The 26,391-nt window shown below is 47.9% G+C and overlaps 2 protein-coding genes across 2 annotated transcripts; both read left to right on the forward strand.

Annotated features, from left to right (window-relative positions):
* Window positions 1–966: 966 nt before the first annotated feature.
* Window positions 967–12,286, forward strand: ZRANB2 (zinc finger RANBP2-type containing 2). The gene is made up of 10 exons (XM_018072259.2): window positions 967–1,064; window positions 1,591–1,643; window positions 1,760–1,868; window positions 3,225–3,307; window positions 4,742–4,818; window positions 5,157–5,294; window positions 6,263–6,435; window positions 8,230–8,316; window positions 9,924–10,088; window positions 10,603–12,286. The coding sequence occupies exons 1-10, from the start codon at window positions 1,009–1,011 to the stop codon at window positions 10,664–10,666; spliced, it is 1,005 nt and encodes a 334-aa protein (XP_017927748.1). The 5' UTR covers window positions 967–1,008; the 3' UTR covers window positions 10,667–12,286.
* Window positions 12,287–13,493: 1,207 nt separating this feature from the next.
* On the forward strand, window positions 13,494–21,708 carry PTGER3 (prostaglandin E receptor 3). Its single transcript, XM_018072401.3, is given in 4 exon segments — window positions 13,494–13,544; window positions 13,546–14,092; window positions 14,095–14,318; window positions 18,856–21,708. Coding segments are annotated over 4 exon segments (1,107 nt in total). The 3' UTR covers window positions 19,141–21,708.
* Window positions 21,709–26,391: the final 4,683 nt, after the last annotated feature.

Here is a 26,391-nt window from a genome sequence, read left to right on the forward strand (position 1 = left end):
TGAGGGTGGTTGGGCACTGAACAGGCTCCCCAGGGCAGTGGTCACAGCACCAAGGCTGACAGAGCTCAAGGAGTGTTTGGATGATCCTCTGGGGCTCCTGGTGTGACTCTTGTTACACTGTGGTCCTGTGCAGGGATGAGGGTTGGACTGGATGATCCGTGTGCGTCCCTTCAAGCTCAGGATGCTCCATGATTCTGTGATATTTGGAATGCTCTGTCTGTTCCTATGGGGATTTCACTGGGGCTACCACAGAGGGAAACCAGCCCCAACCTCATGTGTTCTCTGGGGGAAGAACCTTTTTCTGAGATCCAACCTAAACCTGCCCTGACACAACTTCAGGCCATTCCCTGGGGTCCTGTCCCTGGTCCCCACAGAGCAGAGATCAGTGCCTGCTCCTCCTCTTCCCCTCCCAAGGAAGTTGTATCTGCAATGAGGTCTCCCCTCAGTCTCCTCCAGCTGAACAGACCAAGTGCCCTCAGCTGCTCCTCACACGGCTTCCCCTCAGAGCCCTTCCCCATCTTCGCTGCCTTCCTTGGAATCCTGGAATGCTTTGGGTTGGGAGGGACCTTAAAGCCCATCCAGTCCCACCCCCTGCCATGGGCAGGGACACCTTCCACTATCCCAGGTTGCTCCAAGCCCCGTCCAACCTGGCCTTGGACACTTCCAGCATGGGGCCAGCCACAGCTTCTCTGGGCAACCTGTGCCAGGACTTCACTATCCTCTTCTCCTCAGTATCCCATCTGACCCTGCCCTCTGGCAGTGGAAGCCCTTCCCGGTGTCCCTGACCCCTGTTCCCAATTCCCTCTCGGAGACCCTTTGCTTTCCCCCTTCTCCCTCCGCCAGGGGGCGCTCGCGCTCCCACCTCCCTCTTCCCTGGTCTCAGGCGTCCGCGGCGCTGCCTGACAGAAACAGACGCGGTGTGGGCGCGGCGCGGGTGCGGCGCGCCGCGGGCAGCCCGGCGGCGCAGGGCCCGGGTCCTTCGCTCGGCCCGGCCCCGCTCGGCCCGAGATGGCGGCGAAAAACTTCCGCGTGAGCGACGGGGACTGGATCTGTCCCGACAAGAAGTGAGGGAACGGGAATGGGAGTGAGAATGGGAACGGGGAATGGGAACGGGGACTGGATCTGTCCCGACAAGACGTGAGGGAACGGGAATGGAAACGAGAATGGGAACGGGAACGGGGACTGGGGAATGGGAACGGGGACTGGATCTGTCCCGATAAGAAGTGAGGGAACGGGAATAGGAATGAGAACGGGAACGGGGGATGGGAGGGGGGAATGAGGACTGGATTGGGGACGGGGAACAGGAACAGGACCAGGAACCGGGACGGAAACGGGACCGACCCACCGGGAATGGGGCAGAGGATGGGAACGAGACTGGGAATGGGGCAGGTAGTGGGAGCGGGGCAGGGGGAACCGCCGGCTCAGGGGTGTCACAGCCCCGACCAGGTAGGGACTGAGCAATTTCGCGTTGGGTTCGGAACAAATTGGGTTAAATTGGGCCACATTCGGGTTCGATCCAAGGGGTCCGAGTCCCCCGTGTGCCGTTCCCAGCGTTATTGATCCACTTCCTCGTGATCTGTCCCGTCCCAGGTGTGGGAATGTGAACTTCGCCAGGAGGACCAGCTGTAACAGATGCGGGAGAGGTGAGTGCCGGGACAGAGCCCGCCTCCCCCTGCACTGCCGCCCCCCTAAAACAGCGCTAAACCTTCCCCCTTAGCCCCTGACTGTCTGAGAGCCCTTTGTTCCCTTCCCTCCCCAGAGAAGACGACGGAGGCGAAGATGATGAAGGCGGGAGGGACAGAGATCGGGAAGACGCTGGCAGAGAAGAGCCGGGGGCTGTTCAGTGCCAACGACTGGCAGTGCAAAACGTATGGCCCAGACACCAAACACACCCTGGGGGGCTGTGAGTCCTTGTGCTGCTGATACCAGAGAGCAGACCCACAGCCAGGGGAAGCTGTGAGGGTGCCTCTCGTTGGCTGCACAGCACTTCAGTAATGTGGCAGCAAAAGGGTTTAAATGTCAGGACTGCACAGGTAACAGGACAAGTTTGTCCTTGATAAGCTGAGACACTTCCCAGGTTTGGAGGGAATGTGGAGATTGGAGTAACACCCCTGTTGCAGGACAAGGACCTGCCTTCTGCATGAGCGCGGTGATGCCCTGGCACAGGTTGCCCAGAGAAACTGTGGCCGCCCCATCCCTGGAAATGTCCAAGGGCAGGGTGGACGGGGCTTGGAGCAACCTGGGATAGTGGGAGGTGTCCCTGCCCATGGCAGGGAGTGGGACTGGATGGGCTTTAATGTTCCCTCCAACCCAACCCAATCTGAGATTCCATGAAGTTCCCTAAATATCTAATGAGCAGAGTTTATCACACAGGTGAAGACTTGGATGTTTTTCCAGGCCATCAATTGAAAAAATTAACGTCTGTGTTAGAGAATGACAGTCAAACATTATTTGAAAGGTGCCTTCTGGGTGCTGTAAGAGGGAAATGCAGAGGTGGAAGCAGAGAACTGCAGCTGTGCACTGGGGCATGACCACAGAGTGTGTCCAGAGAAGGGAACAGAGCTAGGGAAGGGTCTGGAGCACCAGGAGCAGCTGAGGGAGCTCCTTGGGCTCAGCCTGGAGAAAAGGAGGCTGAGGGGGGGCCTTCTCACTCTCTGCAACTCTGACAGAAGGGTGGAGCCGGTTGGGTTCGGGCTCTGCTCCCAGGGAACAAGGGACAGGAAAAGAGGAAACAGCTTCAAGCTGTGCCCGGGATGTTTCAGGTTGGAAATTGGGAAACTTTCTTCCTGGAAAGGGTTGTCCAGCCCTGGCACAACTGCCCAGGACAGTGGTGGAGTCCCCATCCCTGGAGGGATTTAAAAGCCATGTGGATGTGGCACTTGGCAACATGGGTTAGTGGTGGCCTTGGCAGTGCTGGGGAATAGTTGGACTCCATGGGCTCGGAGGGCTTTTCTAACCCGAACTATTCTGTGATTCCATGACCATTATTCCTATGGTAGCATTTTTGTTAACTCATCTGAAGTGTGGAAATAACTAGAAATTTTAATGCTTTTTGTGTAATCTTGCCTCTGTCCATGTGCCTGCCCATTTGCCTGGTGATTGCACATCTTTCCCCTGATTTGTCCAGTACAGTCACCTTCCAAAGTGTCTCATCACTTCACCTTTTTATTTCCAATCTGAAACAAAATGTTTCTTACTCCTGTTTTGTTCCTTTTCCCCTGAAGGTGTGGCAACGTGAACTGGGCCAGGAGATCAGAGTGTAACATGTGCAACACCCCAAAGTACGCCAAGCTAGAGGAGAGGACAGGTGAGATCTGTGTGGATTAAATCCTGAAATTACCGTCAGAAAATAGCTTTGTAAATCAGAATGGAAGTTAAGTAATTTCACAGCTAGGTTCTTTGCCACGATAAGTTTTGTTGGTGTGTGAAGTGATGGTTTCATGTGGAAAATCAGGGAATATTCAGTTTAAACTGCCTCCATGTTTGATTTTGATGCCAGGACATTTGGGAGCAATGTTTTATTCCTGTCCCAAAGGCCTGGGGTGTGTGTGGTATCCATGTGCAGAGGGATGGGCTGTCCCAGGGCAGGTTTGAGGCTCTGCAGATAAGGCTGTTATCTCCCCAGGAGGGCTGGTCACACCAGGACTCAGTTTCAGCTCCTCCTGCACGAACATGAGCCCAGAGGTAACTGGAGCAGGATCTCCTTACAGCTCTCTGACACTGTTCCCTCTGCATGGGGGATCAGGCAGGGGATTCAATGCACAGAGTGGAACGCAAATGCATAGAAAAAAATAGAAGCCTGGAGAAGAGCCCAGAGCTCATTATTCAAAAGGAAAAACAATATTTTAATATTCTTATTTATTTTTGTAAAAATGGTAAATACTAAAGAATTAATGTAATTGTATTTCATATAATTATTGTGATGTGCAATTTATTAAAGTATTTATTAAATAATTTATTGAAGTGTTTAATAATTAAATTGATAAAATACTTCCAGTGGAAGTTGTCCCCGCCCAGGGCAGGGGGAAGGAATGAGAAGGGCTTTGGTCCCCCCCAGTCCAAACCAGTCTGGGATTCCCTGATACTTAGTATTTAATGAATTATTGGAGTTCTGCTGTCCTACAGAGGACATTTGCAGACACGTGCAGGACACCCAGCATGTTACACACTCTAGCAGTAAATTACAAAGTCAGCTGAAATGACAATGAGCCCTTGGAATTTTCCACTCCATTGTGAAAAGAAACAGGAAAGGAATAGAAATATTCTTAAGGCAAATTTTGGCAGTTGTACAACTCTGTGCAGCTGCATATACATATATATCTGTAAATATACACACGCACTCCCCTTGTGTTCCCCTCACTCCTTTCCCAAGTTGGCTGCTCTGAGGTGAGATTCCAGTTTTTGAGGATGGTGCCCTTTATTCCCAGCCCTTGGAGACACTGCAGAGCCCTTTGGGAAGCTGGTTGCTTATCACAGCTGTAATCCTGAAATAGTTTTTATTCTTTTTCCATTCCTTTAAACGTTGCTGCTGTGCTGGTTGTGTGTCTTAACCCATTTTCTCAATTAGGTTTCCGAGGAACTGTATTTAATAAACGTGTGTGGGAACAATTCATGTTCCTCCTGAGATCCTATTACGTCCTTGTGGTATATTTATAATTCCATGAAGGCTTCCAGAGCCTCTGTGGAAGTTTATGGGTTTGGTGCAGCTCAAGAGATTGTCCTGTTTTATCCCTTTTTAAAGGCTATGGAGGAGGATTTAATGAACGGGAGAATGTGGAATATATAGAACGGGAAGAATCCGATGGAGAGTATGATGAGGTAAGAGAAGGTGCAGGGATTACTCTGGAGAGACACGTGTTGTGCCAGATGTTCAGCAGTGTTTTCTAAGGATATTCCATAAAATTAAAATATAAAATGTTCAGATTTCCATTCATCTTCTCCGTTGATTCTAATTGTCCCAAAGACAAGCATCTCTCTCTCTCTTTCTAAAAAGTTTCTTGTTGCTAATTGATGTTTCATGATCCTCCCCTTTCCATTTGAGCAAGATCTTATTTTAAATTGATGTAAATTTTTTTCTCATCGAAGTTTTATCACAAAATGCAGTTGGTGATTATTTTTTGATTAAATCATATTCTGATGGCATTAAAATGTTGTAGTTTGGACGCAAAAAGAAAAAGTACCGAGGGAAACCAGTGGGTCCTGCGTCCATCCTGAAGGAAGTGGAAGATAAGGAATCTGAAGGGGAGGATGAGGAGGATGAGGATGAAGATCTCTCCAAATATAAATTGGATGAGGTAGGATGGTTATTTTTAAATTAATTACTTTTTAATTATTATTATATTGGGGAAGGTCTGGTCTGTATTTGTAGCTGTCTTTAGAGCAGCAGCCCTTGGAATAACAGTGCCCAAAGCTGCTGTGAAAGATGAGCACGAGCTCTACTTTGTTCTAAATACCTGCATCCAGAAATTTATAACTTCTTAAATCATAAATTGTAAGCTTATCTGAGATCAGAGTCCAAAATTCCAATGTCTTTATTTGGAACCTTTATGTGTGGTTACCATATATAGGGAATGCTCTTGAATTTTCTTCTTAGGCTTTTAAAAGCACGTCATTATAAAATGAAATAAAATATTCAGGGGTTTTTTTCATCTTTGCTGAAATATGTGAGCATCACTTATTGGGTTGTCCACGTCTTCAGACAAGAGTCCTGCAGAAACATGTGCATATGGCTGTGTTTTGTACATCAGTCACCAAATTTTGCATGTGAAACAAGTCTCTGCAGAATTGGCAGATTTGGTTAACTTTGGTTATAGATAAGTATAGATAAATACAAAATATACATATATAAATAAAAAATAGACATCTATAAATATAAAATATGCATGTGTAAATATAAAATAGGCATATATAAATAAAAAATATACACATAGATATATATATACAGTAATAGAAGTATATATATATCTTTGGTTATTGATTTTGAGTCTGAAAACTTTCAGGCACTCATTTAAAGTGGTAAAAATGTTTTTTCATTAACTTCATTAAATAACAAAAAATGTGATTTCATGTGGGGATTTTGCAGGGGTTTTATTACTTTGAAACACAAATTTTCAGTCACTCCTTAAAATTTGGAGATCTAAATAAATTCAATTTAATTTTCAAAGGTTGGAAGACACAAATAAACCATAGAATAAGTACAAACCACTAAGTGAAGAAAAAATAAAGCCATTCCTGAAGTGTTTCTTGTCTGTGCCTTTCCCAGGATGAGGATGAGGACGATGCTGACCTGTCCAAGTACAACCTGGATGCCAGTGAGGAGGAGGACAGCACGAAGAAGAAGAAGCCCACCCGGCGCAGCCGCTCCAAGTCCCGCTCGTCCCACTCCCGCTCCTCCTCGCGCTCATCCTCTCACTCGAGCTCAAGGTCCAGGTCCAGGTAAACGGGTACAGGTCCAGGGTAACGCCAGGCAAAATGTCAGTATCTAACTTCCTTCTTTACTTGTTTTTCTTGATTGCCTTACAGTTGTAGTTAATGATGTGAATGATTCTGTGTACAGGATTTACGAAGGGGGGTCGATGCTCTCTCTGCCCTCTGGGGAGGCTTTGTGGGTCTTGTTGCTTGTTGTAGTGAATTTAAGTTGATGTTTGATGAAATCCTCCAAATAATTTTAAAAATAGAACTTATTTTTAGGTTTTTGAGGCTTGGTGGCTGTGTGTGGTTCAGTCGTTGAACAGAGGGTGGCACTGCTGGAGTGGGAGGATGTGGCAGAAGGGGGAGTGATGGTGCAGTCCAGGCAGATTCAGTGAAAGATGGAATTCCTGGGAATAAAGACAAGAAACATGAACTTACTTTGATGGCAAGTGACAAATCTTAAAGTACGGTGGTAATGTTGTGGAATTGTTCCAGGCCAGGTTGGATGGGGCGTGGAGCACCCTGGTTTAATGGAAGGTGTCCCTGCCCGTGGCAGGGGGTGGGACGGGATGAGATTTGAGTTCTCTCCCAACTCAAACCAGTCTGGGATTCTCTAATAACACTGAAGGTTTATGTGGGACCACACAAAGCTCTGCTTAAGGCAGACTTAAGTTCTGTCATTACTCTTTACATTCAGTAATAAATGAACAGTTCAATCAGTGCTCTGTAAACATGTGATGGAAATCATGGTGTAGCTTTTGAGCTGCCCTGTAACTAATACAAGGAGAATCTGATAGGTTTAAGACCTAAAATATGTACTAGCTCACAGGGTTATACATAAAATTCATATATTTATAAAGTTCAAGTTTCTTCTAATCTTCCCAGGTTTTTAACTGCCCCTCTCTGCTCTCACTGCAAATGTGAAGTAAAAAGTAGTTTGTCGTAAGATTTCAACTTCCTGTTGAATATTTTGCTTTTGACTGCAGTTAATGGAAATATCAGTGCCATTTGTGGATACTCCTCTGTGGTTTTAAAAGGGTTTCAATGTATTTTCTAGTTAGCATGTGTTCACACTGCGGGTGTCCTGCCCAGTAAAGTGAGAAAGCCATGGTAACAGTATAAACTGAGAGATTAACAGCAATTAGAATATGTTTTTCCTGAAAATACTATTAGAATTTGATTGCAAAGCCTCCTTTTACAATGATTGCTGTGAGTCCTCTGCCATTGTTACATATCTCTTGTGGTTTGTGCTTTAAAAAAAATCCATCAGTGAAAAATTGGAACGTGGTTTTACAAGTTTTACAAGTCATGTTAGATCTGGCTGTGTTTTAGCCCCAAATTAACTACTTAATTTTTAATGCAGGGGAAAATCTTTATGTAAATTAGAAGTTGATTACAAAATGCTTCTGAGAGCTGACTGGGGGAAAAATTGAGCTGGCCTTTCCTAATGCTCCTATCTGCTCTGCTTTTCAAAGAAACTGATGGTTTTCCAATTAAGGCACAAATTAAGGCACTGACTTCATGAAATAATTAATAGATAAGCAGTTATTTCTTTTTTCCAAATAACTGCGATCCTTTTTAATTGTTGTGCTTTGTTTTAGGAAACACAATCTAAAGCTGACTTTATAAATATTTAATGCATCATCTTACTACGTTAAGGTGTCTGGTTTAAAATGTGCTGTGGTGATATGGAGGGGCAGGAAGAAATTGTCACCTTAGCAACTCAAACTGTGTTGCTGCATCGTGTCTCTGCTCAGAGAGCAGTTACTCTGCTAATGCAAGTCAGACACTGGAAAAAAATCTTCCATGTTGTTGCAGGTCCCATTCAAGGAGTTCTTCCAGTTCCAGATCAAGATCTCGTTCCAGTTCCAGAGAACAGTCTAGATCTCGTGGGTCGAAATCCAGGTGAATGAGGTACCGCTCTGTCCTTGCAGAGAGGAAAGGGCAGAAGGACCAACCTTGTTGAGTTCATCGTAAAGTTGTGCCGGTCAGAGAAACATTAACTTGTTTTTATCTTGGAAGTCAGAATCCCTGGGGTCTCTGCACGAGGCTGTTGCCACCACAGATGTGTTTGTGGAGAAGGCGAGGTTTTGGTGGAAGAGGTTAAGTCTAGCCTAAGCCAGCCGAGCGGACGCCACAGATCTGCAGTGTGGAGGAAGAAGGATTTGAGTGCCTGGTCCTGCTCCAGGCATTTTGGGTGCTTTTATTGTTTCCACTTGGGCTGCTTGGTGTGGAAGAGAGTTAGAAATTGCACTGTACTTGTGGTGTTGTGTTTACTGCTAATTCCATACCTTCCACGAGGCACTGCGGCCGTCATCCTTATAAACTTGGGGGTTGTGTGAAAGGGTTGATGGCAAATGCTGTGAGGAGCTGAGAGCAATTAGAGCTGAGTTCTGTAGAGCTGTCCCTGAGCTGTGCAGGGCAGAGTAACAGGAGCACACTGGAGGTGTCCTTGCACATTGGCAGAACATTCCCGGTGTGATGGATGAAGAACTGTCCCTTTTCCATGCACGCAGAGAGAGAATCCCAAAACTCTAAATAAGGAAGCTTGAGTTGGGAAGAAGGATCACAAATGGTGCCACCACCCTTTGGTGGCAGGAGCGTGCTGTGGATTGTCACATGAGGGTCAGCACAGGATGGAATCCGTGCTTTTGGGAAGAGGAGAAGGGTCCCTGTGCCCCCACTAGAGGCTGAAGGGGCTCCTCAGCTGAGCTGGGTTGTTTGAGGTGCCACATGGCCATTTACAGAGTGTCCCCAGCACATTAGCTTGGCATTTTAGGCATTTTATGTCATTTTGAAAGGACAGTTTAGGACTTTTTAGCTCTTACTTTTTCCACAAGTGGTTTTTTCCTTGGATTTTTTTTTTAGAAAGCCAAAGTGATTTTTGAGTGCTGTAAGTGAAGATGGTTCATTTTAATTTTTTTATGTCAAAATTACTGTATTCTAAGACTTTTTTAAAAATATTTTTACTATATTCTAAAAGGCTTTTTACATTATTTTGGTGGAGGAAGATTTCAATCTCTACACAGATTTATTCCGAGATTTGTAAATATACTTTCTGAATTTTTTACTGTTTTAGTCAAATCTCCAGTGTGAAATATCCATTAGGATATGAAATGAAACGGGATTAAATGAGCTTTAGATCTCTGGGGTTTTTTTCGCTTTCTGAATTTAACTGCTGAGAAAGGTCCTTACAGAGGCAATTTCCTGGCCCAGTCTCCCAATGCTTTTTTTGTCAAAATGGGTCATTTTGGTGAATGCTGGGAAAAGCTTTCCAAACCATTGGTGGCCCATTTATCAAGAAACACTATTTAGCAAAATTTATTCAGGAAAGTACCTGGCAGAAGTTTTATTGGCAGAACTCAGGAGTAAGTATGGAAGCCCCCCCATTTGCTTTACAGAGCACTGGTGTAGAGTAGTGAATGTTCATGAAAACTGTCTCTGTCTGTTCTTTCTTTGTGCTTCCTCTGTGATACCAGAATTAAATCTGATTTATTTCTTAATCAATAAAGATCCAGCTCCAGGTCCTACAGGGGGTCTTCCACCCCAAGGAAAAGATCTTACTCAAGCTCTCGCTCCTCATCCTCCCCCGAGAGAGGCAAGAAGAGAAGCCGCTCTAGATCCTCTTCATCTGGTGATTGCAAAAAAAGACGATCGAGATCACGGTCACCCGAAAGGTTTGGGTTTATGTAGAATAAGAATGGGTGTATTGAAATGTGTGATTTTTTATTTTATTTATTCTGAAGGACTGAGATTCACTGGGAAGGAATTGAATCTGATCAGTTATTCTGAGAGTAAAAATAGTTTTTTCACTTCCCCTACTCTTACTTCTTGTTAAACCCTCTGTAATTGTTTTTTTTAATTATTTTTCCCCCCCTCCAATGAAGTTCCTCCTGGTAGGAGCATGTTCCGTAGAAAGACCTGGCTCACCCTTCTTTCAGCGTGTGAAAGTGTTACTGTGTACATTATTGAATTATTTTTATAAGTAAATATTGTATTTAGAAATTGTATTCTACTCTCAGTATTAAACTTAGACTTTTAGTATTAAATTAGTAGCTTAAAGTTACTCAATAAGGCCCCTATCAGATATACTTGGCTTCCAGCTATTGTAGGATACAGACTGCTCAGAGTAGATGCCAAAATTCATTTCCACTTATTTCTTTGCATGCTTTCTCCATTTGTATCTTGCAGACGCCGCAGATCATCCTCCGGATCCTCCCATTCTGGTTCCCGTACAAGTTCTAAAAAGAAATAATGTATTAAAGCTCACATTTACAAAAAAACCCACCAAAATTCCAGTCAGTGCATGAGACATTTTTAAGAAGTTGGTGTCTTACTTGGTCAGAAGTGCTAAATCTGCTAGTAGAGGTGCATGTCTGTCCTTGCTTTCTGGCAAACTGCAGCTTTGTTCATCCATGACCCAAAACATGAGGTAGCATTTTAAGCCATAAACTCCCCCGGCGGAGGCGGGAGGTTCTGTGGTGTGAGTGAGGGGAGGGTTATTATTTTTAAAGATCAGTTCCTCCATTTCTGGCTCCCTCAGATGTAGGAGCAGGTTGGGAATGTCCCGATCCCTCTCTGCTCCTGGACTAAAGCCGTGTGAGGAGGACCCCCTGAGCTTTGTTTAGCCACCTCTGGAGCGTGTGATGGAGCTCCCATGGGACCACAGCATAGGGTAGGGCTGGAGTCACCTGGGGACAGTGTGAGGGCTTAGGGCTAAGATTTGTTCTTGTTCCATGTTGAAGTACCAGTGTAGATGGACACCCCTCTCTAGCAATGCTCAGTGCAAAGCAGCTCTTAGACCCCCCAGTCCATCATGATTCCATAGAGGGAATTAGCCTTCATTCTTGGGAAGCGAGGATGTTGGAGATAGAAGTTCTTTGCTGCAGCCAGCAAAGGGCCTGTTGGCTGTGGTGGTTTCCTGACCCTGGACTCCATGATCCTTTTACAAACGGATCATTTAGGATCTGGTCCTACCATGGAGGAGTTTGGAACTAGCTCCTTGGAATCAAGGGAAGCTTCCGCAGGCCGCATGTAAAATTCCCTTCGGGGCTGACTAAAATTTTCAAGGTATCTCAATTTTATTTTTCTTTCAAAAAATGCGAGTGAATAAACTGTGTAGAAGGTTCTGGCTTCTTAAATGTGTTCTTCATCAATCATTCTTTTTTCCTGCAACATAATTTATGGCTTAAAATGCTTTGTGGAATCCATTTTAGTATAAAACTTGGTCTCTCTTGAGCTCCGTTTGGTTAAGAAAGGTTTAAGTCTTCAGTGCCATCGCAAGGTAAGTATGGTGAGGAAAATTCGTTTTAAGCAAACAAAGAGCAATATATCTGCATTTATTTCAGTAGTAAAACTCCCAAACCCAGATTTGCTGCTTTTTTCAGTAAACTGCACAGAAACAAACGGAGCAACATTTAAAAACTCCATTCTACTCTTTTTTTCCTTTTTTTTTTTTTTTGAGACATCTTTTGGACTGGTCTAGAAGCGAAATGTTTTTGGTGTAGAACTATTTTGGTAATCTTTTTGCAGAAAAAAAAATGCAGTTTCTTTAATGCTTTCTTTTCTCTCTAATTTCGATGCTAAATGTGTGTAGGTTGCACAAGAGCAGATTAGTCTGTAACTGTGCCTCTGACTTCAACGTCCAACTACTAAAGTGTACAACTCAGATCAAGTAGACGCTCTGTTGTTAGCATTGGGGTTTTCTTGTGCTTTGTATTCCAATTGTTGCTGTACTTAACAGATGAGGGGGGTTAAAGTTAGCAACTCATAGGCCACAGGCAAAGGAGAACAAATGGGTTCATTTGGCTTAGAGAATGTGTAAGGCAAAATGATGCTGTAGACAAGTGTAAATAAAACCTGTGAGTCAACTGTGCAACGAGTGCTTTGTCTTGGGGACACCCCCCCCCCTCCTTGTCACCTGCACCAGCAGGGACTCCATGGCTGGAGTCCCACTTAGCTGGCCAATAGATCTGTTTTCAGATCAGTTCAGTTCTTTAAGTTCTGAAAATGTCTTTGGCTTTCAACAGCAGTGCATTCAAACTGAGCTTTTACAAAGCTTCAGGGTGTTTCCATAGGAACATGGAATATTCTGAGTTGGGAGGGACCCACAAGGATCATCCAATCCCACTCCTGGCCCTGCCCAGGACACCCCAGCAATCCCACCCTGTCCCTGTTGTCCAAACACTCCTTGAGCTCTGTCAGCCTTGGTGCTGTGACCACTGCCCTGGGGAGCCTGATCAGTGCCCAGCCACCCTCTGGGGGAAGAACCTTTTCCTGATATCTGGCCTAAATGGATGAAATGACAGAGTAAGGTTCAGTCTGTCCCTCACCCTGTAAGAATCCTATAAGTCACTGCTGCCCCATCCCTGAAAGCGTTCAAGGCCAGGTTGGACGGGGCTTGGAGCAACCTGGTCTAGTGAGCAGAACTGGCTGGGCTTTAAGGTCCTTCCCAACCCAAACCAGTCTGGGATTCTTGGATACCTGGTGTCTTTCACTCAGGTATCAGAAAAGCCTTCTTAAAAAGTAAATTTTGAAAATCAAGCACTGACTGATGGACTCCAGGATTCCCTGGACTCTGTGGGCTGTCAGGGGAGGGGATGAAAGTTCCATTCTCTGTAAGCGTCTTGCTTCAGCTTCCCCAATATCCAACCTGAACCTCCTCTGACACAGCTTGAGGCCGTTTCCCCCGTCCTGTCCCTTGTTCCCTGGGAGCAGAGCCCGACCCCCACTTGGCTCGACCCTCCTGTCGGAGTTGCAGAGAGTGAGAAGGTCCCCCCTGAGCCTCCTTTTCTCCAGGCTGAGCCTCCCCAGCTCCCTCAGCAGCTCCCGGTGCTCCAGACCCTTCCCTAGCTCATTCCCTTCTCTGGACACGCTCCAGCCCCTCAGTGTGCGGTTTGTGGTGGGACTCGTTCCCTCCCGGGGCTGAGGCGGCTCGCTCGGAGGGGCGGGTCGGGACCGAGCGGTGCCGCCTCAGGGCGGGTCGAGCCACCTCCCCCTTATAAGGTGTCCGCCCGCGCTTCCGTCGGCTCCCGGCTCGCTGCCCAGCTCCATGCCCTGTGCCTCGGCTCCGCGGCGCCAGGATGAGCCCCTGGCAGCGGTGCGAGCCCCTTCCCAACGCCACCGAGCCCGGCCGCCGTGGGGCAGCGAGGCAGCGGGATGGGGCGGCGGCTGAGGGTGCGCAACGTGGTGTGGCCATCCCCGCTGATGATGATGATCACGGCATGGTGGGCAATGCCCTGGCATGCGCTCTGTGTCCGCAGCTCCGCGCAGGGCAGCCGCAGGAAGAGATCGTTCCTGCTGTGCATCGGCTCCCTGGCGCTCACCGACATGCTGGGCCAGCTGCTCACCAGCCCCATCGTCATCTCCGTCTACCTGGCCAACCGCACCTGGGAGGCCGTGGATCCCTCGGGACACCTCTGCGTCTTCTTTGGCTTTAGCATGACGGTGTTCGGGCTGTGCCCGCTGCTCATCGCCAGCACCATGGCCGTGGAGCGGACGCTGGCCATCCGGGCACCGCACTGGTACGCCAGCCACATGAACCCGCGGCTCACCAAGGGCGGCCTGCTTGCCATCTGGGCTGCCGTGGTTGCCTTCGCCCTGCTGCCCGTGGCCGGGCTCGGACAGTACACCCTGCAGTGGCCCGGCACATGGTGCTTCATCAGCACCGGCGACGGCCGCCCAGCGGCAGCACCGTCTTCGCCGCCACCTTCGCCGTGCTGGGGCTGCTGTCCCTCGTGGTGACCGTGGCCTGTAACCTGGCCACCATCGAGGCGCTGGTGTCCCGCTGCCGCACCAAGGCCACCGAGGCACACTCCAGCAAGCAGTGGGGACGGATCACCACGGAGACGCTGATCCAGCTCCTCGGCATCATGTGTGTCCTCTCGGCCTGCTGGTCACCGCTGCTGGTAGGTCCCTGTCTCACCACCATGGGGTGACCCAAATCCTCCTCCCTCCTTCCTTTGGGAAGGACAATGCATGGCTGCCAGCTTGGGCAGGGGGGGAGGCACTGGGCATTCCTGTTCCTTGTGGACAGCGTGTCCATGAACAGCCTCTTGGAAGGAAAGCAGGGACAGGGACAGAGCCCAGGGCGTATCGGAGTGGGAAGCTAGTAGGAGAGAAGCTGGGAGAGGTCCAAGAGGACAGCAAAAGTGCAGCCTGTTTGGAAAAATCAGGTGAAGGAACTGGAGTCAAAAGAAGGAAAACAAGTCTTGTACAGAGGAGGGAAGCAGGACGTAAGGAGTGGGCTTGGGAGCAGGATATTGCAGTCGGCTATCATGTAGGATTTTTTATTTCCTTCCACCTTGTAGCAAAACTTAGCGTTTTATGAGAAAATGTGCCCCCAGCTCTGCGAGCACCTTCTGGCTTGCAGCCTGATTTGCAGCAGCCTCCTTGGCTTTTCATCTCTGTTTTTTAAGGACCTTTGTGTTTCTTTCCACTGCTTTGTTATTCCTTATTTATGAACCCCTCCTCATGATGTAGGAGAGGAGGAGGCAGAATCCACGTTTCTCTGCCATGTGGGACAAGGGCACACCCGGGGGTCCAGAACCCCATCCCCAAAGGCTGGTTTACTCTGCTGTCTGGGAATAGAAAGTTTGTACTTGGTATCTCTAAGCAGAACCAGGCTGAAACTGGCTGTGGAATCACTGAGCTTACATGAAAGGTTCTTTACGGTTGGAGAAGGATTTTCTTCCCTCTTGTCCTTGAGCCCTCGTGAGTGGGGCTGAGACAAGAGAAATGGCTGACAAAGCTGACGGTCAGTGAGGTGACAAGAGAAAACAATTCAATTTAGTAATGTTATCCTTGTAAATGAATTAAAATTCCATCAAATCCTCAAAATAACACTGCCCCAAAATCAGTCAGGAGTTTAAGTTAACTTTCTAGAGATCATTAACAGTGATGGAAGTAAAACATGAAACCACCATGAAGGTTAGTGAGAACTTGGAATCAGAGAGTTATGTTCTGCTCCTCAAACCCCATGGAATGGCAGATTTGGTCAGTGAAAGCAGGAGCCTGTCTCTGCCTGGCTCTGTGTTCATGAGGTGGTTATTTGCAGTCCTGCACACCCTAACCTCCCTGGGGTCCATCCTGCTGGTGTTTTGTCCCGAGGGAGACACTGGGATTTCTTCATTTTCCAGAAGTTAACCGTTACCCTGATGGAAGAAGCCTGTTTTCCCCTCAGCCCTTGCTTTTGGGACAGTGGGACCCATCCTGCTCCCTCGGCCATCCCGGGGCACGGAGCTGTTTCTCCCGAGGGTTTAACCAGCCTTGCAGCATCAAGAGAAGATCCGAGACGAGGGAACTCTTTCTCCTCCTTCATAACCAGAGTTCTCAGATAAATCAGTGAGGAAGCAGGGATTCCTTTTAGTGGTTCGATTCCCAGGGCATTTCTGTGGGTTTAGCAGGCAGAAGTCAACCCAGAACCCCAAGGGAATTCGTCAGCAGTTCCCTTCCCTCCATGGTAGCAACACTTGGAAGTGTGAAACTTTTTCTGTGGAGTTCTGCAGAACTTCTCTACCTGGTCAGTGTGTTCTCAGATGTTCATACTCTCAAAATCCAGAGTCATGACTGCAGGAGCATATTTGTACATATACCTCCATGTTTGTACATACCCTTCCATTTTTATACATACACCTTGACTGTTCTGTACAACCACAGAGTAAGGGTTAGGAATTAGATGCTGCATTTTTGGAGGAGTGACTGTGGAGAATGCAAGTGCATTTTCAGTGAAAGCGAGATTGTAGAAATCATTTATCGTGTAGCTGCATCACTCAGCAGTTGTAAGAAATTGAGTTGACACAGAAAACCAGGGATTTACAGAGGAGTTCTTCATGATTTTTTTTTTTAAGACATCTGAGTTTTGTAACTGAGAACTAATGGATTCCGGCAGCTGTTGCTGTTAGGAAAACAGTGCCCTTGTACACGGACAGTATTTTTAGACTTGATCTGTTGATGTAAACAATAAACTCAAATGTGATTTAACTGCAGAGTGAAAGTTCTTACAGTCGTGGCTCTGCTCTGAAGGACTCCGTGAAGCTCATTCTGGCTCTGTGGTGGCTTGGGTAGAAGGGAGGAGACAGACAGTGCAGGTATTGCCTCCTTTTTCTGTGCACTCACAGGATCTGGGGGAGTTCAGCATCAAGAACCTGGGAAAACACCTCACTCCAATAAGATTTATCCTAAGTGGTTTCCAGTTCACACTGATCTTCTGCTTATTTTGGAGCACGTACTGTCAGGACAAGGGGAATGGCTTCCCACTGCCAAAGGGCAGGGTTAGTTGGGATATTGGGAAGAAATCCTTCCCCGTGAGGGTGGTGAGGCCCTGGCACAGGTTGCCCAGAGAAGCTGTGGCTGCCCCGTCCCTGTGAGTGTCAAAGGCCAGGTTGGACAGGGCTTGGAGCAACCTGGGATAGTGGAAGGTGTCCCTGCCCATGGAAGGGGGTGGAACAAGAGGAGCTTTGAGGTGCCTCCCAACCCAAACCAGTCTGGGATTCAGGGATAACTGCTGAGCTGGACTGGCAGCAGACAAATAACTCTTAAGTGGAAGTAGGGGAAGCTGTTCCATGATTGCACAGAAACACCTGTGCAGCACAAACTAGAATTCTCATAATAACTCTTTTGGAGCTCTAGGCTACAAAATTATTCCCTCCCAGAATTGTTTCAAGGTCATTTAAAGCCAAAATGCTCAGGAATTCTGCTGCATTTCCTGTTAAAATACTTCTGCTCCTTAAGGTTCCTGGCAGACAGAAATTAAAGACATATAAAACCACAGTCATGATAACAGTAAAGTTGAGGTACTCTAGTTGAATAAATACAATTATCAACTATATTACTATATGCATTTTGAGCCAAATTTTTTATTGGCATAAATTACACAGTTCCATTGCCTTTATTCCACCTGGTGTTGTTCCTCTGCCTTGTGCAGTCCTTATTTTAATTTATTTAGAAGACCAATACAGGCCATGATAAAATAAACAACCTCTAATGATATCAAACAAATAAAATTTCCAGTGGAGCAATTGTTGGTCCAACAAATATTCCAGTAAAGAAATATTATGTAATAGCCCCAAAAATAAGCAGTGGTTGTCTGCTTGGAAAATGTATTTTATAGCCTGATGTTTTTGTAGCTCCGTGGGTTCACCAACTAAAGAAAAGACAACATGGTCTGCAGAACCAGGGTCCTTGCAGAGTTCCCAGAGGAAGAGCTGATCTGAGAGAGAGTAATGTGAATCCTGGGAATGCTGAGTGCGGGGGGGTTCCCTTTGGCTGTGACGTGGGCACAGCATGTTTCCATCACACTGCTGCTCCTTACAGCATGGGAATGCTGCAAGAGCTGGGATGTGCTGGATGGGCAGGCGCAGGAGGCAGATGCTGTGACAGGAACAGGGACAGTGTCCTGAAGAGCCGGAGGTGGCCGAGGAAGTGGTGGGATTGTGGCTGTGTGGGTCTGGTGCACAAGTGGCTTGATGTGGTCTGGGTCTGGATCTGTCCAAGTTTTTACAAAGCTCTATCCGTGGTTTCTTTTGTAAATGAAATGTAGTGAATGGAATCCTCAAAAGCTTCTATTTAAAGAAAGAAAAACAGTTCTCCTTTGCTGTCTATGCTGCCCTACCTTCCAGACTCATCCAAGTCTTTCCAAGGTCAACACATGGTTTTTAATCTGGCACCCAGAATATCCTGCTGAATGGAAAAATCCTCCCCTGTAGCCTCTGCTTCTGGTCACTCTGGCTCTGGCTGTCCCAGTTTGTCGGGACAGCAGCAGCCCAGATGTGACCTTTGTGCTGACACTGCTCCCAAGAGGCTTTCTGTGGGAAAGCCATGGTGGGATCACTCCCCCTGTGTTGCCACTGCTGCAGGTTGTCCTGGTTCTTTCCAAGGACTGAAGCCAAGGAGTTGGACAGGGCTGTGAGTGATGGCCTATGAGCCTGTCCCTGGGCTGTTCCAGGGGTTTTCAGGACTGGCCAGTGTATTCAGAGGATGGGAGTGCTGAGCTCTGCCCAGACAGGGCAATGGAGGCGCCTCGGGGCCGTGCTGGGGGTGTCCATCTCCTTGACATTCCAAGCAGACACAGCACCATGGGCAGAGCTGCTGCCTGTCCATCCACAGTGATTTAGGCAGCACACTCACAACCAGGGTGTCCAAGCTATACCCAGGAGAGACTTGCAACCAACAAAAGGACCTGCCAGGAAAAGTGGGGTGTTCAGTACCCCTGTCATAGAATCCCAGACTGGTTTGGGTTGGGAGGGACCTTAAAGCCCATCCAGTCCCACCCCCTGCCATGGGCAGGGACACCTTCCACTAGACCAAGTTGCTCCAAGTCCAGTCCAGCCTGGCCTAGAACACTTTCAGGGATGGGGAATCCACAGCCTCTCTGGGCACCATAAGATCTGTACACAGACAACATTCCCTTACCATTTATCCCTTTTCCCTCCTCGTTTCCCTCAGATCACAATGCTGAAGATGATCTGGGGCCACACATTTGAGCACTGCAAGGGTGTCCCCAGGGAGGCTCCAGGCTCCGAACTGCACCGGGAATGCAATTTCTTCCTGACAGCCGTACGCCTGGCCTCGCTCAACCAGATCCTGGACCCCTGGGTGTACCTGCTGCTCAGGAAGATCCTCCTCCAGAAGTTCTGCCAGGCGGCCAATGCCGTGTCCAAGTGCTCCAACACCGAGTGCAAGGAGAGGTCAATCACCTTGTCGGAGGAGATCCGACGGACAACGGCCTGAGGGAGCACTGGGCTTGGGAACTGCTGTTCCTGTGGGTACTTGGAAACCTTACTGTGAATCGGGGCATCTGTTCCATGTTCGCATCCCCTGAATGGCTGAAATTGGTGTTACTGGTGGACTTCAGTGCCAAATTATTTATCCAGTGTGCCAAAACTGCTCAGACACAGCAAGACAGCCTGTCCTTATTGCCGCTCACAACTGAGCTGCAGAACATGGTGTTTTGTGTGCCTAAAACAGAGCCTGAAGGGAATTTTCTGTCATTAAGGTAGAAAAAATGTATTTTCTGTCAGAGAACAGATTCAACAGATGGAATTACTGGAGGGACACACTCCTGTGTATATTTTAATACTGAGATTATCTACTCAGAGAGTCCTTCTTCTTCCTTTTTTCTGGAGGGACAAGGGGAAAAAGGGGCAAAAAACACGGGAATTAAAGGAAAACAAAATTAGGAGACTTGATTGGATTTCAGTGGCTTAGAACTGAGCAGATTGTGTTGTGCCAGTGATGGTACATCCATCTCTTCCAAGAACTGAAAGTAACATGAGTCTCCTGACACATGAATTTGTCCTGATAAATACTCACCCATGTGGAAGCTGAAGTGAGCTCATCTGCTGAGGAGGATGTAGGGAGAAATCCATGATTTTTTTTTGTACTAGCAGCCTGTGGAATACCCAGGGCCAGTGGGAATTGCTGTTTGCACAACACACCATAAAGCTGCTGGGAGCAGATGGGAGAGGGTGATAAACAGGCTGTAAAAACAGTCCATGGCCTTCTCCCTGTAGATTAATGGCAAAGGTTCACACAGCCAAAACCACTGTTTCCATATGAGCTGCTTTATTGGGAAATGCACATGGCCAGGAGTAAAATGAGCAGCAAATAGTTTGAAAGTAAAAGGGGTGCCACTGAAAAGCTCCTTCATTCCTGAAATGTCCTTCAAAGGGGCCAAACCAGCACCCCAAATGCTTTATTTCTTCTTTCCCCCAAAGAGACAAATTGGAGAACTGTGGCAGCTTTGGGAATTTTTAAACTCAAGCACACTGGGAGTGTGTGAATTAGTCAGGTCTGTCCCCAAAGTAACTTTTCAGGTTTTATTTAAAAACTCAACTCTAATACATTTGGGGTCACATCTGATGCTTGTTTTTTAATAAGCTAGATTTTTAACTCATTTTCTTCACCCGTTTGTAGCTTACAGTCTCTAGTGTCTCCTGTCTCCCAGCCTTTGGGATGATAGTAAATACAAATACAAAAAATATGTTATGTCATGTGCCAGGTACTATGGAATTCAGGGGCCTTCCAGGCAAATGTAGTCCTGCATCTGGGAGGATTTCTTGCACAGAAATGTTATTGTTACTTTTCTTCCTTTGTTTAGAAAAGTAACTCCTCGAAAAAGAATCTGTCCACTCACTTTTGTTCTGCTGCCACATGGTCTGATTCCTTGTCCACACAAATCTCATTTTATCCAGATGACATCTGAGTGCAGCTAAAAGCTAAGGTCTAGGTTTAATTCAAGAGCCGGCCTAAACTGAACGGAATAAATGCCTTTTTCAGTATGAGTTGACCCACAGGACCCTGCTCTGTGCTGAGCTACTCCTGAGGGTAACAACTACAGGTACCTGCACCTTGGTTGGTGCTTTCAGGAACATGGTGGATAAAATTCTCCTTGAAGAAGTGCCTTTTCAGAGCCTTTGGGTTTTTAATTATTTGGGGCTGTAAAAAGCCTGCTCTGTGCAGAGGATCCGTATTGTTCCCTCTGTGTACATTAGCTTTGGGAAAGAAATAAACACAGCCGGTCACTTGGGAGGTATGTTGGGATGACCTCAGCTGCCTGGATCAGCCCGGGCTGGCTTGGAGCAGCAGCGCTTGCAGAGCACACAGATTATCTGGGATCACGTGTGGGATACAAAGGGAGAAGTTCTGCAAAGAAGAGGGAATCCATCCCAATTTCTCAGCTCCTTTTAAGACCAGGAGGTGCTGTGTCTCCTGAACACTGTCGATCCAGTGCGGGGCACTGGGAGAGCAGCTCTAACATGACATTGAGAAGGGCCCTCCACCAGTTTTAAGGCTACTGGTTCCTAAAGTCACGGGTGGTTTCACTTCAGGTCACTTAGAATTAAGCCTTTTTTAGTGAAATATTCACAATATATTTGGAAAAAGGCCTTTCTGTCCGTCTGTGGGTGCAGTAATATGAAGAAGCTACTTTAAATATCAAAATGGGAAGGAATGTCTGCTTTCCGTTCGTTTACAGAGGGGGAGGAGTGGGAACACTGTTCTCCAGCCACAGCTGTGTGATGGGATGTGGCTGGAGAAATGCACTTTCAAAAATGGATTTGAAGAGCCAAAGTGTAAATGGAAGCTTTTATTCCCATGTGCTTGGAGTGGGAAGGTGTTTGTGTCGCATTTCTCTAGCGATGCCTTTCCCACTTGGTCTCGATGTGTTGTACCTTTGTCGAAGGTGTTATGGGACCTGGAGGGTACGGAAGAGCCACTTGGAGGACATGGTTTGCCTTCAACCCACTTGTTTGTGTACCAAATCCATGTGTGTTGTATCAGTCAGAATAAAAAATCTGAATAATCGCCTGGTTTCCTGGGTTTCTGCAGGAGCAGCACCTGCTGATGGGGTGTGCCCAGAACAGATTTTATCTGCCCACTCTTCCAGGCAGTGCCTGGTGCAACCCGCTGTGCTGCCAGGAAAGGCTGATCCTGCTGAAGGCAGTTCCCAGCTCAGGTATCCCGAATGCTAGCGGAGGACAGCACATGGGATCAGGACCCTGCACCTGCAAATCCCAAACCCAGACCCACAGCCCCTCTGCAGCATCTCTGGCCAAGGCTTGTTCCAATATTTTTATTGTATTATTCATGTTATTTTCCATTTTTTTTTTTACATTTTGTATCTTTGACACACACTTTTTTGAGTTCCTAAAGCACATTTACACAGGAGAGCAATAACTCTGTAGCATCACTGGGATGGGCAAACCCAGCCCAGCCCAGCAGAACTGGGCATGGTCCAGCCAGGGAAAGGTCACTGGGTATTTCTCCCAGTTAAATCACAGAATATGCCGAGTAGGACCCACAAGGATCATCAAGTCCAACCCTTAGCCCTGCAAAGGCCCATCCCCAAGAGTCACACCAGGTGCCCCAGAGGATCATCCAAATGCTCTGGCAGCCTTGGTGCTGCGACCACTGCCCTGGGGAGCCTGTTCAGTGCCCAACCACCCTCTGGGGGAAGAATCTTTTCCTGATATCCAACCTAAATCTCCCCTCACACAACATGAGGCCACTCTCTTTGGTCCTGTCCCTGGTCCCCACAGAGCATAGATCAATGCCTGCCCCTCCTCTTCCCCTCCCAAGGAAGTTGTAACTGCAATGAGACCTCCAGCTGAACAGACCAAGTGCCCTCAGCTGTTCCTCACATGGCTTCCCCTCAGAACCCTTCCCCATCTCCTTTTTCCTCCTTTGGACATTCTCTAATGGCTTCATATCTTTCTTACATTGCCCTTTCTTAAATGACCTTGGGAGGAAGAACAGCAGGTGACTGGATGCAGTTTTCCCTCATTTCAATGCCCAGCAGTTGGTGCCCTGCACTGGCCCAGCTGCCCCAGTGCTCCCTGAGCCCTGCCAAGGTGGGTCCTGCCACTCCCAGAGCTGGAGCCAGGGGGCCCCCCGGGGATGTCCCCTGGGGTGTCTGCTGCCCTTGTCTTCAGCTTCCTCCTTGCAGGGGCCACCCTTCACCTCCACACCAAGCACCTGCTGCACTGAAGGCTTGGCCCAAGATGTTTATTTGCCAAACAAGCCCATAAAGGAGGCCAAATCTTCCACGTAAGTGAAGACTGGCTGTGTTTGCTGCAGAGGGGAGGATAAGGGAGGTGAACAGTGCTCAGAGATACAGCAGGAATTCACAGAATATTCTGGGTTAGAAGGGACCCACAAGGGTCATCAAGTCCAACTCTTAAGTGAATGGCCTGTAGAGGGATTGAACCCACAACCTTGCTGTTAACAGCACCAGGCTCCAACCAACTGAGCTAATCTCAGGGTTTCTTCTTAAAGTGAAAGGGAAATGGTTTTCCTGTCTTGAAAGATGTTTGGAATTTAAAAGGCCACTTACCCAAAAGAAAAAGTCAAAATCCCTAATGAAGTTTGGGGTCTGGGTTTGAGTTTCCCTTTATCAACTAATTTAATCTCAGTTAAAAAAAGAAAGCAACACAGAAACTATATTTTAAATAAGCAGATTGCAAGAGAGTGGTGAAGGCTGTGAAACAGAGATGGAAACACAAAAGGCAGATCTTTCTGATCTTAAACAGCAACAGGAAGAGCAAGAGCTGATAGGTCTGGTTGCCCAGAGACAGCAGAAAGCTCCCCAAAACTGTGCTCTGTCAGGATAAACAGCTCCTTCAAGATGCACAAGCCTCTGGCCAGAGTTTCTGGAGCTTTGGTGTGATATCACAGAATCCCAGAAGAATCCCAGACTGGTTGGGGTTGGAAGGGACCTTAAAGCTCAGCCAGTTCCTCCCCTGGCCATGGGCAGGGACACCTTCCACTAGACCGGGTTGCTCCAAGCCCCATCCAACCTGGCCTTGGACACTTCCAGGGATGGGGCAGCCACAGCTTCTCTGGGCAACCTGTGCCAGGGCCTCACCACCCTCACAGGGAACAATTCCTTCCCAATATCCCATCTGACCCTGTGTTATATAAAGTGTGTTTTACAGGCTCACACCCTGCTCAGGGCAGTTTTCACCCACCCGTGAATCACTCCCCTGGTTGCTGGGATCCAGCATCCTTGGGACTGGGGGGTCTTTTCCAAAAACTATTGGCAAGGACAATGGGACCAGAAAGGTATTTCCAGGCTGGGCCCTACAGATCCCCACCAGTTTATGGGGGCAGGAATCCACAAGCAGCTCCCTGGCATTAATGTTGCAGAGATTCCTGCTCTGAGATGGCAGCTGAGCCCCAGCTCCTTCCTGTGCACCATTAATCCACACTTCACTGGAGAACAGAGGTTATAAATTAACTGGCTGCTGCTCTTATGGTCCCAGTGTTCCTGGCTGGAAGCATGGGCACCGTGGTGGGCACTGGCTGGGGCATGCTGGGAAGGGTCCCAACTGGTCCTGGCTGCAGCAGCATCCCAGCACTGCATCCCACACACTGTGGGTGCTCCCTGAGGGGCCAGCTCAGCCTTTCCCATCCCCACTGCCATCCCCATGGAGCCTGTGCTGGGTACTCAGCCAGCTGCTGAACTCACACTGAGTGTCCTTGCCCAAGCCCCCATGCACTGTTTGCCTCCGTGTTTCCATCCTCCTGGGAAATACAGAAGTTTTCCATTCAGCTGCTGGTGGGCCTTTAGGAAGGGCCCCTCTGGGTGCCAGGGCCTCAGGCCAACATGGTGAAGAAAACGAGCCCAAGCACTGGGAAGGCTGGCAGGAGCTCCAGCCTTTCCCCAGCATTACTTCTGAAAGTATGGAGCACTGGCATCCTGTCCTGGGCATGTCTGAGCAGCCACGGAGCAGGACTTTGGGCTGGCCACGTGCAGCTCCCCGTGGCTCCGAGCCCTGCCTGGCTGACCCAGCCCCTGGCATCCTCTGGCCAGCTCCCGCCAGCTCTGGCTTCCCTCGGAGCAGTTCAGATGTTTCAGGGATGAAGTCAAAAGGAGGATTAATCCTGTGCTCAGCCAGGCCTGTCATAAAGCACAGAGCAGCCTGAGTGGCCTCAACACTGACAGGGGATGCAGGAACTGAGCCCCCCCTTCACTCCACAGCACAACATGAAAGAGTTGCTTTGAATATGAAATATGTCAAATATGCCCAAATGCATTTTGTTAAAGACAATGTATTTATATTTTGGGCTGCTTTGTTTTAATAACACATTGTGGCCAGGGATAGAAGCCCCAGTTATTATGACTTTTTGTAAACATGCTGGTTTGACAGGCCTTGCCCCTCCTCCCCACACAGACTGTTTGCTCTGAGGAGCCACAGTTCTTACATGCATCCATTAGGGAGAATAAATTCAGCATTTCTAAAGGCTTTGGGTCTTGGAGATGAAAGGAAGTGCACATCCCAATTTGGAATGACTTTACAGTGGGAAGATGCAGTTCCCAACACTTTGTGGTTTATGTGACAGGTTGGAGTCAGTTGGATTTTGCCTGATGTGTTTGCAATTTGCTGGCTCTGAATGTGAACAGACCTCAAAAGACAAAGACCAAAAACATGCCTGGAAACCCTTTGCCCACATTTGGGCAAGGTTTTGTCCCATCCTGACCTTGGGGGAAGGTTGGAGCCTGTCCCTGCCACCCTGAGAACTTCAACACCTCCAGTCCCACTCCAAGTCTGAATTCATGGTTGAGTCCTGTGCAACCCCTCTGTCAGACACTCAGACACCCAACAACTCCCACCAGTTTATCCACATGAATTTGTGGAAAACCCAAACCAAACAGGCCCTGGTTGCCAAGTGCCCAATGTCACTCTTTGTCTTCTCCCCATTCCCTCCCTCACTTTAAAAACGCAGATAACACCCCCCGCTTCTGGATTTGGCTCCATTCCCCTCTCTCCCAGACATGTTGACACAGCAGAATTGTCCCAGTTGTGGGAAATGAGGGGTTGGAGCAGCTCTGTCAATAAATTGTGTGATTACAGTAACAATAGCAGAGTTAATAATTCAGCCAGTGTTTCACCGGACCATGCAGGCACTGCCCGTGCTGAGGGGGTTTGTTTTAGTCAATCCATGACCCATTTACACCAAACACCCCAAAACAAAGGACACAGTGTTAGGGTCACTGCGGCTGGGCAGGCCTGGCCCCAGTGTCCCCAGTGTCCCCAGTGTCCCCAGTGTCCCGAGTGTCCCCAGTGTCCCCAGCCATCCTGCTGGTATGGGAGCCAGCACAGAGCTCTTCCCCAAGGGCAGGTGCAGAGTGGCTGCTGTGGGACGCTAAGATGTCTTTTTCTTTGCATTTTTCACCCCAAATGAGAAAAAAATAGTAGATGACTGTAAAGCCTCTCGTGGCTCCAGCAGTGGCACTTTAGAGTAACATTATAGTAACTACAACCCCCCAGTGTGGTTGATCTGACGTTTTGAAATGCTCTGGAGAGCCAGTCCAAGGCAAGGTGCATGTGAGCACAGAGACCTGTGCAGTGCCTTGGGAAATGCTGGTTAATTATTGACAGAAGTTTCCCAGTGGCCCTGTATGAAGCTGGGTAGAAGGTGTCACTCTGGGAAGGGTCTGTGTCCCCATATGTCCCCTCTGTACTGCACTGGACCATGCTC

The sequence above is a fragment of the Manacus vitellinus genome, unplaced genomic scaffold, assembly GCF_001715985.3.
Source record: "Manacus vitellinus isolate BGI_N305 unplaced genomic scaffold, ASM171598v3 scaffold_21_pilon, whole genome shotgun sequence".
Taxonomy (NCBI): domain Eukaryota; kingdom Metazoa; phylum Chordata; class Aves; order Passeriformes; family Pipridae; genus Manacus; species Manacus vitellinus.

Coding starts and splice junctions, on each gene's coding strand:
- ZRANB2 (XM_018072259.2), top strand. CDS start 1,009: ATGGCGGCGAAAAACTTCCGCGTGAGCGACGGGGACTGGATCTGTCCC. Junction 1,065..1,590: donor TGGATCTGTCCCGACAAGAA/GTGAGGGAACGG, acceptor GTCCCGTCCCAG/GTGTGGGAATGTGAACTTCG. Junction 8,317..9,923: donor TCTCGTGGGTCGAAATCCAG/GTGAATGAGGTA, acceptor TAATCAATAAAG/ATCCAGCTCCAGGTCCTACA.